The following is a 16,289-nucleotide window of genomic DNA, read 5'->3' as shown; positions in this document are numbered from 1 at the left end:
AATTCCTTTCCTAAAAACAGGATTGAGGACGAGGAGTGGGATAAATACATAATTCCCTCCAAAGTTGAGTCAGAGAAATACAAAGTCAGCAGAACCTTCAGCTTCCTGAAGAGCAGGATGTCCAGCCCACGTAACAAGATCAAGGTGAGCGCTCCGGGGTGAAGTTTCCCCTAGGTACAGATCTAGGATCAGCTTCCCCTCCCCCAATCATAACCTTAACCATAAATAGCAGAAATGCAAGAATGACCCAAGATCAGCATCTAGGGGCAAATTCACCCTACATACACCCAAGTGAGATAGACAACAAACACTCTGTTGGTTATTCTCCAAGTTACAACAAAATATACTGTAGTACTACAGCAAAATCCAGTTCTTGGGTTAAAAGTTTAAGATAATCCACACCAGACGTGCCACTGGACCTGTTGGACTCTCCCACACAAACCTTTAAACACCTCTGTCAGGATTACTATTCTGCTGGGAGCCATTGTTTGGGAATGGTGCCTTTGCTCGGGGAAGGGAAAATTCCCTTTCCATACATTTTAGCAACAGGACACAATGAAAACATCCTCTAAAATAATCTACAGACCCCCAACGCAGGGCCGGGATCCAAAACACATCCCATTATACTCAATCAGTCATATACCCATGTGCACTGAAAAGAACACAAAAATCCAATAAACTTTTTTATTTGTCACATGCTTCCTGAACAACAGGTGTAGACTCACAGTGAAATGCGTACTTAAGGGCCCTTACGACAATGCAGAGAGAAACTATGGGGAAAAAAATAGAAAAATAATAACACGAGGAATACAATGACAAACAATAACTTAGCTATACATACAGTTGAAGTCGTAAGTTTACATACACTTTGGCCAAATACAATTAAACTCAGTTTTTCACAATTCCTAACATTTAATCCAAGTAAATATTCCCTGTTTTAGGTCAGTTAGGATCTCCACTTTATTTTAAGAATGCAAAATGTCAGAACAATAGTAGAGCATGATTTATTTCAGCTTTTATTTATTTCATCACATTCCCAGTTGGTTAGAAGTTTACATACACTCAATTAGTATTTGGTAGCATTGTCTTTAAATTGTTTCACTTGGGTCAAACATTCCGGGTAGCCTTGCACAAGCTTCCCACAATAAGTTGGGTGAATTTTGGCAGAGCTGGTGTAACTGAGTCAGGTTTGTAGGTCTCCTTGCTCCTTCCTCGCACAAACTTTTTCAGTTCTGCCCACAAATGTTCTATGGGACTGAGGTCAGGGCTTTGTGATGGCCACTCCAATACCTTGACTTTGTTGTCCTTAAACCATTTTGCCACAACTTTGGAAGTATGCATGGGGTCATTGTCCATTTGGAAGACCCATTTGCAACCAAGCTTTAACTTCCTGAGTGATGTAATGAGATGTTGCTTCACTATATCCACGTAATTTTCCCGTCCCATGATGCCATCTATTTTGTGAAGTGCACCAGTCCCATCCTGCAGCAAAGCACCCCCACAACATGATGCTGCCACCTCCGTCCTTCACGTTTGGGATGGTGTTCTTGGGCTTGCAAGCCTCTCCCTTTTTCCTCCAAACATAACAATGGTCATTGTCACCAAACAGTTCTATTTTTGTTTCATCAGACCTGAGGACATTTCTACAAAAAGTAAGAGCCCCATGTGCAGCTGCAAACCGTAGTCTGGCTTTTTATGGCGGTTTTGGAGCAGTGGCTTCCTCCTTGCTGAGTGGCCTTTCAGGTTATGTCGATATAGGACTTGTTTTACTTTGGATATAGATACCTTTGTACCTGTTTCCTTCAGCATCTCCACAAGGTCCTTTGCTGTTGTTCTTGGATTGATTTGCACTTTCCGCACCCAAGTACGTTCATCTCTAAGAGACAGAACATGTCTCCTTCTTGAGTGGTATGACAGCTGTGTAGTCCCATGGTGTTTATACTTGCGTACTATTGTTTGTACAGATGAACCTGGTACCTTCAGGTGTTTGGAAATTGCTCCCAAGGATGAACCAGACTTGTGGAGGTCTACAATTATTTTTCTGAGGTCATGGCTGATTTCTTTTGATTTTACCATGATGCCAAGCAAAGAGGCATTGAGTTTGAAGGTAGGCCTTGAAGTACATCCACAGGTACATCTCCAATTGACTGAGGCTAATTTACATTATTTATCAGAAGCTTCTAAAGCCATGACATCATCTTCTGGAATTTTCCAAGCTGTTTAAAGGCACAGTCAACTTATTGTATGTAAACTTCTGACCCATTGGAATTGTGATAGTCAGGCAACCTGGTATCACACCAGAGAACACACACAGGATATAAACCTTTTAGCTGTGAGGACTGTGGAAAGAGTTTTACGACATCTAACCATCTTATTGTACACCAGAGAACACACACTTAATTAAGTGAAATAATCTGTCTGTAAACAATTGATGGAAAAATTACTTGTGTCATGCACAAAGTAGATGTCCTAACCGACTTGCCAAAACTAGAGTTTATTCATATGAAATTCCTGGAGTGGTTGAAAAAGGAATTTGAATGACTCCAACCTAAGTGTATTTAAACTTCCGACTTCAACTCTACATATTACTGTGCAATTGAATATGTCACTGTCTACACAACAGTAGCAGGTAATAGCAACATCTGACTGTGCCTTAATCTCTCTCTCAAGCTCTCTCTTCCTCACTGGTACATCAAATAAAACACCCCCCACCCATGGCTTTGGCTTCTCTGGGGCTTTCTGCACTGCAGGTGAAGGAGGGAAAAGAGAAGACTGGAAAGGAGAAGACAGGAGCAACTAACGTACACCAGTTTGTGCCAGTCTCTCCCTCAGGACCCTCTGGGCTGTCTGTATATGTGGCCTGTGACAAGCCTGTCCCTGGGAAAGAGTTTCTGCAGTGTACCAGTGAGTACTGTACTTTTTGTCACTCTCTATTCCCTGTAGGGGACTATTGCTCAGGTCTTTGGCCATGTCTAATAACAAGGCAATTTGATAGCAATTCCAATCCCTTAAGATTGCTAATTAGAATTTATTTATAAAATCTTTAATGCTAACATGGAGGATAGTTTGGAGGTCAAACTCTGTGCACAATTGGCTCTGCTGAGCACTAGTATCTGATTACTGTGACAATTAACATACTGAGTGAAAGTCATAAAATGTCACTTCCTCCCTAGACTGCTCTCTGAGTGTCCATAAGGGCTGTCGTGACTCGACTGCAGCCTGTGGGAAGGTATGGGTCACCTACTGAACATATTCTTTCACCTTTGACCCCATGAGTACTGTATATCACTGAGAACTAATGCTACATTCATGCCATGTGTTCGGAAATCCAACTTCTAAATTCAGAGCAACAAGTTGTTTGCATTCATATGCTTTGAATTCAGAGAGAATGACAATTGACTAACACCTGACTAGTTACTTCAACCATAAACAAGAATTACGGCTAACATGCTCGCAAACAAACAAATTATAGTGTTCTAAAACATATTTATGTAAATAGGCTGTTTTTGATGAATAACATTTTGTTGTTTATAATTAACTGCCGAAAACATTTTGTCATCAACGGTAATTTCCTTGGTAGGTGATATCAGAGTTCAACATGTCGGGGAAGTGGGAGTACTCAGATCTTACCCGAGTTTCCAATTTGTTATTAAGAGTTGGAAGGCCATTCAAATAGATTTTTTTACCCTCGGAAACTACAATTTCCGAGTGTCAGACATGTTTTGAACACGTCATAAAGAACATGGAGACCTATGCTAGGATCCTATTCACACTATAGCTGAGCTGGGAGAATACATGGCATCCAGTCTAGCTTTGTCTTGTAAATGTACTTGCCAGTGTCGATTTTAGCATGTACATCTTGGTGTGGCAAACCAAAAAATGCATGACAGCAAAGCCACTAAACACACAACACAGCACTAAACAATACATTAATTGCACTATAACGGTGAGAAACGGTGCCAACAAACTGTTAGGGCCTACATAGAGCTGTCCAAACAGCAGTCCCAACTTACCACTGCTACACCTGGCTATCAGCGAAGCCTTGTCTAGCAGGGCAACAGTTCATTCAGCCTTATTTACTGCCTTTAAAAAAACATAGCTGATATGGCTGATTTGCTTAAAACCTCTTAAAGGATTAGCCCCTTTTTTCCAATTTTCGCCTAAAATGACATACCCAAGTCTAAGGCCCTGGAAGCAAAGATATGCATATTCTTGGTACAATTTGAAAGGAAACACTTTGAAGTTTATGGAAATTTGAAAGGAATGTAGAAGAATATAACACAGTAGATCTGGTAAAAGATACAAAGAAAAAAAAACGTTATTTTGTATTTTTTGTACCATCTTTGAAATGCAAGAGAAAGGCCATAATGTATGATTCCAGCCAGGGGCAATTTAGATTTTGGCCACCAGATGGCATCGGTGTATGTGCAACGGTTTAGACTGATCCAATGAACCACTGCATTCCTGTTCAAATTTTTGTGCACTCTCCTCAAACAATAGAATGGTATTATTTCACTGTAATAGCAACTTTAAATTGGACAGTGCAGTTAGATTAACAAGACCATTACAGACCATTGCTTGTGTTTCTTGGCCCAAGCAAGTCTCTTCTTATTATTGGTGTTCTTTCGTAGTGATTTCTTTGCAGCAATTCGGCCACGAAGGCCTGAATCACAGTTTCATCTGAACAGTTGATGTTGAGATGTCTGTTACTTGATCTCTGTGAAGCACTTATTCGGGCTGCAATTGCTGAGGCTGGTAACTCTAATGCACTTATCCTCTGCAGCAGAGGTAACTCCTGGTCTTCCATTCCCGTGACTAGAGCCAGTGTCATTGTAGAGCTTGATGGTTTTTGTGACTGCACTTGAAGAAACTTTATCGCATTAAGAAGGAAAGAAATTCCACAAATTAACTTTCAACCTCTTGGAACTACCCATCCCGGATCCGGGAGAATTGTCAGCAACTACACTAATTAGCATAGCGCAACGGTCAAATAATCTTACTAGAAAATATTCATATTCATGAAATCACAAGTGAAATATAGCAAAACACAGCTTAGCCTTTTGTTAAACACCCTATCGTCTCAGATTTTTAAATTATGCTTTACAGCGATAGCAAGACAAGCGTTTGTGTAAGTTTATCGATAGCCTAGCATAGCATTATGTCCAGCTAGCAGCAGGAAGCTTGGTCACGAAAATCAGAAAAGCAATCAAATTAACCGTTTACCTTTAATGATCTTCGGATGTTTTCACTGACGAGACTCCCAGTTAGACAGCAAATGTTCCTTTTGTTCCATAAAGATTATTTTTATACCCAAAATACCTCCGTTTGTTTGTCACATTATGTTCAGAAATCCACCAGAAATAGTGGTCACGACAACGGCGATAAATATCAAATATCTATTCGATAATATATCAACCTGGACATGAGGTGACTACCTCATGAAGCTGGTTGAGAGAATGCCAAGAGTGTGCAAAGCTGTCATCAAGGCAAAGGGTGGCTATTTGAAGAATCTTAAATATAAAATGTATTTTGATTTGTTTAACACTTTTTGGTTACTGCATGTGTTATTTCATGGTTTTGATGCCTTCACTATTATTCTACAATGTCTAAAATAGTAAAAAGAAAGAAAATCCATTGAATGAGTAGATGTTCTAAAACTTTTGACCGGTAGTGTATGTATAATTTACCAAAAAATTGAAAACATTTCAAAAAATGGTCCAAAACACACTTTTTACGAGGTAAAATTTATTTTTACAATTTTGAAGATTTCACGTTTGAGACTTGACTTTCTGACCATTTCATATATGAAATCCTACGGCGGAGCTCGCTCGCCACCTTTTGTATTTTTGGTTTATAACACCTGGCATTTGACATGTTTATCTTGCAATATGTTTTTGACCAACTGCCATCCAATTGAGTGGTATTCGCAATTGTGTGTATGGTTGGCCCAATGCCAATAGATGCCATTCATTTTTGTCCATTTCATGGGGTTCTTCCTTTACCAACCCCTACGCTCCGTATTTTCCACTGGCTGCCCCACCAACACAGAAAGCACTGAGCTAGGCTGAAACACCAGCATTTTGGAGCTGCCTTACCCATGAAAGCAAAAAAGACACCTAGTTTGTGTGCGGCTTTATTAACTCAATTATTATTATTTTTTTTATATTGTTTGCAAACTGATATGTGACACATATTAATGGCAAAATAACATGCCCCACCTGCCCTGAATGACGCGTCGCCACTGCATATGATAAACTACAGATTTATCGGGACCACCCCCATACTGTTAAGTCAATCTCATGTGCAAATTAGAGAAGGCTAGTAGATGTACTGATAATGAACTACTAAGTAACTGCTACTAATAAATCTTGATTTGATTATCCTGTCCTCAGAGGCCTCTGGAGAAGAATGTGGCGATGTTAAAGTCCAAATCTCTCCCACACAGTAAGTTTGCCATTCCTCCTCTCCTCTACTATCTCCATTCATCAACATCCTCCTCCTCTTCTCCTTCATCTCTCCTGCCGAGTAAGTTAGGTATACCTTCTCCCTCCCTCCCCCTTCCTCCCTCCTCCTCTCTGATAATGTGTTAAAGTTTAATGGGGGCCAGGTGCGTGTGTGTGCCTGCAATGTGAGGACATTGAGCATTTCTCACACACTGAATGAATGCGCCATTGCACTATAACTACAGTGTGAGGCTTTGTCCCTGTTATGGGTGTTTGTGACACAGAGGTCAAGTTAAGAAGTCAAGGTCAGATCAGGTGACTGAAGGAGACATTCTCAGTTTTGATCCTTTGAAACACAATTAGTAGAATTGTTGTTGTTATATACAACTTCTGGACTGGGCTGGATGAATGTTGTCATCTTTGACATGTTCCCTCTTCTCCCCCCTCTCTCTCCTGTCCCCATATTCAGTGATGAGGGAGGGTTCCCCTGCCTCCCTCACCTCTTCCTCCTCCCTCCTCACCATGCTGCCCCGAGGCAGAAAATATATGACTGCTCCCCTATCTAAGAGCCCCTCTGAGTCTACAGACAGGTGAGTACACACACACACACACACACACACACACACACACACACACACACACACACACACACACACACACACACACTGCACAGGTCTCTCCAGCTTCACTAATAGATCCCGTCTCGCTCTCTCTAGGAGGCTAAGGGATGCTGTGGGGGTCAGTGTGGACAGTGACGTGTGGAACAGCTGCTCCCTTAATGAAGAGGGGGTACAGGTCACAGGGACCGCATCATCCACAGACTACCATCTCACCACACAGGGTAATGGCTTGAACTGTACAACTGCACAACACCAGGGTATTAGAAGGACCAGACCTGTTAAGGTACATCATCAACACATACTGTAAACATACAAAACAGACAAGATTCAACAGCAGAAGTGTGTGTTAAGTTTCTCAGATGGAGCCTTGTCCAAGCCAGAATGGCCCATAGGGCAGGATCTGTCTCTGTTCCATCTCCTGTTTCTGTAGTGTGAGGCAGCTGAAAGCACAAATACACCCATGGACAGGACGCTAGTCTATTGCAGTGCCTTACCTAATAAGTTGACCTATCTCCATCAGAGTCGGTCGACGCCCCCCTGCTCAGCGACCTATCGGCTGACCTGGTGGGGTTTGAGGTTGAGTCCTGGAGTCTGGCCGTCACAACTGAGTTCTGCAGAAAACACGACAAACACACCGTCAAACGTCAGGATGTCATCTACGGTGTGTTAGTGTGTGTGCATGTGTGAGAGTGTGTGTACGTACAATGGTCATGTACCCATGAGAAAGGAATGGCAACACATTTCAGTGTCTCATATCTACGGTGTGTTGATGTGTGTGTGTGCGCATGCATTTGTGCATGTGCACCAGTGTGTGTGTGTGCGTGAACAAGCATTTATACATAATCCTCTCTCTGTCTGTCTCTCTCTCTCCCCGTGTAGAGCTGATGCAGACAGAGTTGCACCACATCCAGACACTGACGGTGATGTCCGAGGTGTTTCGTCGAGGGATGCTGGATGAGCTCCAACTGGACTGGGAGTGTGTGGCTCGCATCTTTCCCTGTCTGGATCCTCTCCTGCTCTTCCACAGGAATCTCTTCGGATCTTTACAGGAGCGGCGATACGCTTCAGCCCAGCCCGGACACCCACACAACTACTGCATCCACAGTATAGGGGATATACTGTTGCAACAGGTTGACACGCACACACAACAACAGATGCAAGCACATGCATGTATGCTTATTACTCACAAATGCACATTCACTGTTAACATGCAAACACAAACACCACATCATACAAACACCACATTTACACACTTCTGGACAACTCAAGGCCTATTCATATTCCCTATTTCTGTTGTTAGTTCTCAGAAGACAACGCTGTGAAGATGAAGCAAGTGTACGGAGAGTTTTGTAGTCACCACACGGAGGCTGTCAAAGTCTTCAAAGAGCTGCAGCAGCAGAACAAGAAGTTCCAGGTGTTTGTCAAAGTATGTTTCTGATGGAAGCTTTCTTTTTGAGTCCAACTTGGTTTTTATGTTTGGTCAATAATGCCCTTAAGGAGGGACTGAACAAGATGATTTTACCTTGGTTTTGTGTGTGTTATTAACACTTTTCTTATGACTACCGATGCCACTGAGGCCGTTTTTAACTGGGAAAGTTGTATGGCAACTGCTCCTCTGTAAAATGTCTATCTTTCACTCAACACACACCAGTTGTTGTCTCTTCTTCAGCAACAGAGTAACAACTCTCTGGTCAGAAGAAGGGAGGTGCCAGAGTTCATCCTGTTAGTGACTCAGCGCATCACCAAGTACCCTGTACTACTGGAGAGGATACTGCACTATACACCCGGTCAGTTACAAAGAGGGGGGAAGGAGGGAGGGAGAGACAGACAGAGAGAGAGAGCAAAATTGAGAGAGAGAGAGAGAGAGAGAGAGAGCATAAAAGCAAGAGAGGGAGAGAGCATGAGAGAGAAAGTATGTTCTTCTTTGCACTATGTATACAACTATACAATGAAACTTTGTCAAGTATGCCAGTATAGATCGTTTTTAGCCGCTGAATTGAAGCGTTTTGTTCCTTCTACCTCCAGAGGGCAGTGAGGAGCACACTGAGCTGTCGCGGGCACTCACTCAGGTGCGTGACATCATCACTGCAGTGGACACGAGTGTGAGCAAGTACGAGAAAGCCCAGGAGCTGCAGGAGGTGTTGAGCCGCGTGGAGAACAAGAGCCTTTCCAAGCTGAAGAGCGGCGAGGTGTTCCGCAAGGACGACCTGCTAGGAAAACACCAACAGAGGGAGCTGCAGCACAAGGGACTTGTCTACTGGAAAACCGCTACGGGAAGACTAAAAGGTAGGGTGAGGTCAGTGTGTGTGTATAACATTATTTATTTTTTCTGTTCGTTTTTTTTTTTTTTTAGGAATGTGGCAGTCCCACTCTTTTTATATGATCGGATAGATCAAGTGGAAAGATAGAGGAGAGAGTTTCTGAAATAACAGTGGGCCGATTTCGAACCCATGCTGCAGCGGAATGCATTCCAGAGGCAGTGGCTTATACTGTGGCACCAACCTAGGTCGCAACAGTGTCTATTCTAACACTCTCCCTCACCCACTCTCTCTGCAGACACCCTGGCTCTGCTGCTGACTGATGTCCTGGTGTTCCTGCAGGAGAAGGACCAGAGACTCATATTTGCTGCCGTGGTATGCCGGTTTGGTCAATCTCGTTACATTACACTTGATTCATTATTTCATTACCTCGTGCCTTATCTGCAATTCGATTCCATACCTAAAAAATCCTGCAAAAAGTAACAAAAAGGATTCGTTAAAGGGATGCTTCGGGATTTTGACAATCAAGCCCTTTGCCTACTTCCCCAGAGTCAGATGAATTCATTAGTGTTAGCACAATGACTGGAAGTATATGGGGACAGCTAGCATGCTAGCATGATTGGCTCGCGAAACTACCTCTAACTGGCATCGCGCATGCCCCGCCCACCCGAGGGTCTGTCTTTTTTAGCCAACTATTTCCTGTGTTTGAGGGGTGCAAAATCCACTTGTAACACTGGCTTGATTGCTTCCATTTTATTCCTGCGACTCTTTCTTTCTTTTGCTTGTGCCTTTCGATTTTTCCCGACAATGTTTGTAATGACCTCTCAAACACATCCCTGTAATGGCTGAAATGGATTCAATGGGATACATTGGCTTCGTCAGGGATTTAACGCACCATCTCGACACTTACATTACCGTTCAAAAGTTTGGGGTCACTTAGAAATGTCCTTGTTTTTGAAAGAAAAAAATAATAATTTGTCCATTAAAATAACATGAAATTGATCAGAAATACAGTGTAGACATTGTTAATGTTGTAAATGAGTATTGTAGTTGGAAACTGCATTTTTTTAAAATGGAATATCTACATAGGCGTACAGAGGCCCCTTATCAGCAACCATCACTCCTGTGTTCCAATGGCACGTTGTGTTAGCTAATCCAAGTTTATCATTTTAAAAGGCTAATTGTTCATTAGAAAACCCTTTTGCAATTATGTTAGCACAGCTGAAAAGTGTTGTTCTGATTAAAGAAGCAATAAAACTGTCCTTCTTTAGACTAGTTGAGTATCTGGAGAATCAGCATTTGTGGGTTCGATTACAGGCTCAAAATGGCCAGAAACAAAGCACTTTCTTCTGAAACTCGTCAGTCTATTCTTGTGCTGAAAAATTAAGGCTATACCTTGCGAGAAATTTTCAAGAAACTGAAGATCTGGAACAACGCTGTGTACTACTCCCTTTACAGGTCTCTCCAGAGATGTTCAATTGGGTTCAAGTCCGGGCTCTGGCTGGACCACTCAAGGACATTCAGAGACTTGTCCCGAAGCCACTCTTGCTTTGTCTTGGCTATGTGCATAGGGTCTTTGTCCTATTAGACTGGGCCAAAGGTTCACCTTCCGAGGTCTTGAGCGCTCTGGAGCAGGTTTTCATCAAGGATCTCTCTGTACTTTTCTCCATTCATCTTTCCCTCAACCTGACTAATCTCCCAGTCCCTGCTGCTGTAAAAACATCCCCACAACATGATGCTGCCACCACTATGCTTCACCGGAGGGATGGTGCCAGGTTTCCTCTAGACGTGATGCTTGGCATTCAGGCCAAAGAGTTCAATCTTGGTTTAATCAGACCAGGGAATCTTGTTTCTCATGGTGGTGAGTACTTTAGGTGCCTTTTGGCAAACTCGAAGTGGGCTGTTGTGCCTTTTACTGAGGAGTGGCTTCCGTCTGGCCACGCTACCATAAAGGCCTGATTGGTGGAGTGCTGCAGAGATGGTTGTCCTTCTGGAAGGTTCTCCCATCTCCATAGAGGAACTCTGGAGCTCTGTCAGAGTGACCATCGAGTTCTTGATCACCTCCCTGGCAAAGACCTTTCTCTCCCGATTGCTCAGTTTGGCCAGGAAGCCAGCTCTAGGAAGAGTCTTGGTGGTTCCAAACTTCTTGCATTTAAGAATGATGGAGGCCACTGTGTTCTTGGGGACCTTCAATGCTGCATAAATGTCTTGGTACCCTTCCCCAGATCTATGCCTCGACACAATCCTGTCTCGGAGATCTACGAATGTGCCATTCCAAATCATGTCCAATAAATAGAGTATACCACAGGTGGACTCCAAGTTGTAGAAACATCTCAAAGATGATCAATGGAAAGAAGATGCACCTGAGCTCAATTTCGAGTCTCTTAGCAAAGGGTCTGAATACTTATGGAAATAAAGTATTTCTGTTTTTACTTTGTAATACATTTGAAAACGTTTCTAAAAACCTGTTTTCGCTTTGTCATTATGGAGTATTGTGTGTAAATTGATGAGGAAAAATATTTATTTAATCCATTTTAGAATAAGGATGTAAAGTAACATAATGTGGAAAGGGGGGAGGGGTCTGAATACTTTCCAAATGAACTGTACATGGCATGAGAGCAATTTAAACTCTTCGGGCTTGTGGGCAGTATTTTCACGTCTGGATGAAAAGCGTGCCCAAAGTAAACTGCCCGCTACTCAGGCCCAGAAGCTAAGATATGCATATAATTGGTAGATTTCGATAGAAAACACTCTAATGTTTCCAAAACTGTTAAAATAACGTCTGTGAGTATAACAGAACTGATATGGCAGGCAAAAACCTGAGAAAAATCCATCCAGGGAAAAGAAATTGAGGTCACTCTCTTTTCAATTGGATTTCTCTATGGATCTAGATTTCTCTGGCTCTTGCTTGCAGTTCCTATCACTTCCACTAGATGTCAACAGTCTTTAGAAATTGGTTGATGTTTTTCCTTTGAGGAATTAAGAAGCAGGGCTGTTCAGAACGAGGGTCGAGTCTAGTGTACTGTTGTGGTTGGGAAGCGCGACCTGAAAGCACGCTCCACTTTGTTTTCGGCCGCTTTTGAACACAGTAATATCCCATCTTAAATTTGATTGATTATTTACGTTTAAAAATACCTAAAGTTGTATTAGGAAAGTTGTTTGGAACAAGTTTACAGGTAACTTAGATATTTTGTAGTCATGTTGCACGAGTTGGAACCAGTGTTTTCCTGGATCAAACGTGCCAAATAAATGGACATTTTTTTATCAAACAAAAGGACCGTTTGTGATGTTTATGGGACATTTTGGAATGCCAACAAAATAAGTTCTTCAAAGGTAAGGCATGAATTATATCGCTATTTCTGAGTTTTTGAAATCTGACATGTTGGCTGGATTAACAACAAGTGTAGCCTTAATTTGGTGTATTGCATGTGTGATTTCATGAAAGTTTAATATTTATAGTAATTTAATTAGAATTTGGCGCTCTGCCATTTCACCGGATGTTGTCGAGGGGTTCCGCTAGCGGAACGTCTAGCCGTAACAGGTTTTAAAGGGGTAAACTGGTATTGGTACTGTCATTTTAATTTCATGTATGGTCAGTCCTTGCATCCATAGTTCCGTCTATGAATTTAAGAGTGTGTACACTTCTCCAGCCCCATCATTTAGCTGTTTACCAAAAACATTTTTTGCAGAACTCCGGTACTTCACAGAGAACAGGCTGAAAAGTAGACAAAACAAAAAAGGAGAACGAAAAAATGAAGAACTATTCAACTAAACAGGGAGCCAGGGAGAACCGTCAGTCAGACAGGATGCCAATAGTGTTCTTTCCCGGAAAATGACCTTATTTAAACTGTCCCTCTCCAGGACCAGAAGCCCCCAGTCATCCCCCTGCAGAAGCTAATTGTGAGAGAGGTAGCCAATGAGGAGAGAGGGATGTTCCTAATCTCTGCCTCCTCAGTGGGGCCTGAGATGTACGAGGTTCACACCTTCTCGAAAGAAGAGAGGAACGCCTGGATGAGACACATACGACGGGCCGTAGAGAGGTGAGGAGTGTGTGTGAGTGTTTGTGTGTTGATAATATAACAATAATAAGCCATTTAGCAGACACTTTTATCCAAAGCGACATACAGTCACACATTTTACATAATGGTGGCCCCAGCGGGAATCAAACCCACGACTATTTGCGTGTCAAGTGCTATGCTCTACCGACTGAGCCAAACAGTGTGTGTGTGTGTGTGTGTGTGTGTGTGTGTGTGTGTGTGTGTGTGTGTGTGTGTGTGTGTGTGTGTGTGTGTGTGTGTGTGTGTGTGTGTGTGTGTGTGTGTGTGTGTGTGTGTTAGTTGTCCTGAGGAGGAGGAAGAGAGATGTGTTGAGACTGAGGTCAGACGGAACACTGAGCTGAGAGTTCAGAAGATCTACAAACTCCAAGGTAAGACATCAGTCATCCCTACACATTCATCATGGACTTAACCATTCCCATCACAGACACTTTGTAGCGTTTCCCCCCCCCCGAAAATTGTCTGTGAGCCAGGAGAAACTGTAGTCCATTGTTTGCTTTTCTTATAAATAGCCATTACAAACTTCAGCTGACTTTCTTACCATAGATTACATTTTCTCCTGGCCAATAGACCAATTTCAGGTTGAGGAACCATCCAATATTATGTTGCAATTTACAGGACTTCCCTTTAAACTGAGTGTGATCCATGATCTATATCGTTATTTCAGACACCCTGGCAAGTCAGGACCAGCGTATCTGCAGTGGTCTGGAGGAGAAGCTACAGCTGTATGCCGAGCTGACAGAGTTAACCCTTCATACACCAGAGCCCCTGCCACAGCACCACCTACTGGTCCAACCAGACCCTGATGCTCAAATGCCACCGCAGACCACTGCACTACTCACAGCTGCACTCAAAGAGGGTGAGAACCACACATACAGGCGCACTATGCACAGCTGCATCCTCTCCTTTTATATTAGAGAGTATATTGAGAGACATCTCTTCTCTCTTTCCTCGCTCGCTCTCTTGTTCTCTCTCTCGCTCTCTTTGTATGTAGCGGAGAAGCTGATGTCTACCTTGCAGGCCAGTGAGGCCCACACTGAGCCCAGCCACAGCCCCCCTGTCAGAGTCCCAGAGTACTGCAGCTACAACAGCCATTGCAGGATCCAGGAGTCACCCGCTGAGTGTGAGTCAATACACTAACCCTAACCCTAATAAGCCCCTAACTCTAACCCTAACCACGACCTCCAACGACTATGGAATTACCCAGGAATCGCCTACAGAGAGTGAGTATGAGACACACAACCACACAGTAAAGGAATAGTTTACCCCAAAATAGAAAGAATGTCAAAAGTGTTTGATTCTACTATAATCATGAACTGTTTCTTTAAATGGACTGTTTTTGGTGTCCTCTTACTGTAGTGGACTATCCGAGCACGCTCAGTGTGAGCTCGGCCTCTCTGGTGTCGGATGGCGAGTGGGCAGGGCCAGACACCATCTTGTGGCACTCTATAACCGAGCTGAGGAGAAGAGACACCAATGGAGCACCAATGAAGGTGTGTGTGGATAGGTGTGGGTCCTTGTGGGGACCTAAAATCCCAAAATGTCAAACAAGAAAAATTCTCCCTCTTGGGGACATTTCTCATGTCCCCTTGATGACAAAGGCTATTTTTAGCTTAGGGGTTAGGGTTACAATTAGGATTAGATTTAGGATAAGGGTCAGTGGTTAGGGTTAAGAGTTTGGTTTAGGTTTAGATTCGGGTTAAGGTCAGGGGTAAGGGTTAGGTTTAGTGTTAGAGGTTAAGGAAAATATAATTTTGAATGGAAGTCAATTTTAGGTCACCACGAGGATAGTGTGTGTGTGTGTGTGTGTGTGGCAAAGGAGTGCCAACAGATTTCATAGTTTTGTCTGTCCTCTTGTAAAGGCATATTTTATCCTGCAGGTGGCAGAGAGTGTCCAGAGCCTGACCCAGCTGCTCTACAGTCTGCAGGTGAGAAACGTCACACACTCTTTAACCCTAGTGCCCAAACAACCACCTGGCGGTAGCATCCCTTAGCCTGGAAGGCTACTTATAGAAATCACCAAATTACTTAAACCTATTTTGATAAATTCAGATCCGCCTACACCAAAGGGTCTGTTTGTAAATACCATGTATTGGTGTGTGCAGGCAGCTGTGACCATCCAGGACAGCTGGTATGAGGTTCAAAAGCTCCTCCTACTGGAGCTAGAGCACCCGCTCCCACACACCCCCTCCTGTCTCCATGGCAATGTGGCCCAGGAGCAGGAGAAACAGCGGAGTACTGAGAAGAAAAAGGAGGAGGTAGAGAGGATGAGTGTGGAAAGGAGGAGAGAGGAGGTAGAGGGGATTCAGAAGCTACAGGGGAGGCTGAGACAGGAACAGCAGCGCTGGGAGAGAGAGTGCCTGGCCAGGGAGAGACAACAGGTAAGAACTCACAATACATAATCTTGTCATAACACTGACTTTAGAATTACATAGGGTGACATAGTACTGTCAAAGCACAATCTGATAGGAGATTTAGGTCAAAGAGAACACTACGTAAGCCCCTTATACCAGTCAAAAGTTTGAACACACCTTCTCAATCCAGGGTTTTTCTTTATTTTTACCATTTTCTACATTGTAGAATAATAGTGAAGACATCAAAATTATGAAATAACACATATGGAACGATGTAGTAAACAAAAAAGTGTTAAACAAATATTTGAGACTCTTCAAAGTAGCCAACCTTTGTCTTGATGATAGATTTGCACACTCTTGGCCTTCTCTCAACCAGCTTCATGAGGTAGTCACCTGGAATGCATTTCAATTAACAGGTGTGCATTATTGAAAGGTAATTTGTAGAATTTCCGTCCTTCTTAATGCGTTTGAGCCAATCAGTTGTGTTGTGACAAGATAGGGGTGGTATGGAGAAGATTGCCCTATTTGGTAAAATACCAAGTCCATATTATGGCAAGAA

At 42.9% G+C, this 16,289-nt stretch overlaps 1 protein-coding gene across 3 annotated transcripts in view; it reads left to right on the top strand.

Annotated features, from left to right (window-relative positions):
• The window catches only part of LOC110526143 (rho guanine nucleotide exchange factor 28), a 70,383-nt gene that overhangs the window by 43,517 nt on the left and 10,577 nt on the right, over positions 1–16,289 (top strand). For 2 of the 3 annotated variants that reach the window (XM_090238174.1, XM_036980414.2), the window contains 19 exons: positions 21–144; positions 2,751–2,904; positions 3,174–3,229; positions 6,393–6,444; positions 6,913–7,033; positions 7,160–7,284; positions 7,584–7,724; positions 7,943–8,193; positions 8,364–8,489; positions 8,733–8,850; positions 9,089–9,349; positions 9,620–9,696; positions 13,183–13,361; positions 13,659–13,747; positions 14,044–14,235; positions 14,371–14,499; positions 14,736–14,869; positions 15,257–15,304; positions 15,482–15,757. In XM_090238174.1, the coding sequence (XP_090094300.1) occupies positions 21–144; positions 2,751–2,904; positions 3,174–3,229; positions 6,393–6,444; positions 6,913–7,033; positions 7,160–7,284; positions 7,584–7,724; positions 7,943–8,193; positions 8,364–8,489; positions 8,733–8,850; positions 9,089–9,349; positions 9,620–9,696; positions 13,183–13,361; positions 13,659–13,747; positions 14,044–14,235; positions 14,371–14,499; positions 14,736–14,869; positions 15,257–15,304; positions 15,482–15,757 (2,653 nt within the window). Of the gene's footprint in view, positions 1–20; positions 145–2,670; positions 2,905–3,173; positions 3,230–6,392; positions 6,445–6,912; positions 7,034–7,159; positions 7,285–7,583; positions 7,725–7,942; positions 8,194–8,363; positions 8,490–8,732; positions 8,851–9,088; positions 9,350–9,619; positions 9,697–13,182; positions 13,362–13,658; positions 13,748–14,043; positions 14,236–14,370; positions 14,500–14,735; positions 14,870–15,256; positions 15,305–15,481; positions 15,758–16,289 lie in introns of those variants that run through there. The other variant, XM_090238175.1, reaches the window with a different exon arrangement.

The sequence above is a fragment of the Oncorhynchus mykiss genome, chromosome 6, assembly GCF_057628025.1.
Source record: "Oncorhynchus mykiss isolate SJ-2025 chromosome 6, ASM5762802v1, whole genome shotgun sequence".
Classification (NCBI taxonomy): domain Eukaryota; kingdom Metazoa; phylum Chordata; class Actinopteri; order Salmoniformes; family Salmonidae; genus Oncorhynchus; species Oncorhynchus mykiss.
Note: the sequence above shows the minus strand (reverse complement) of the source record. Positions and strands in the feature narration are given on the sequence as shown.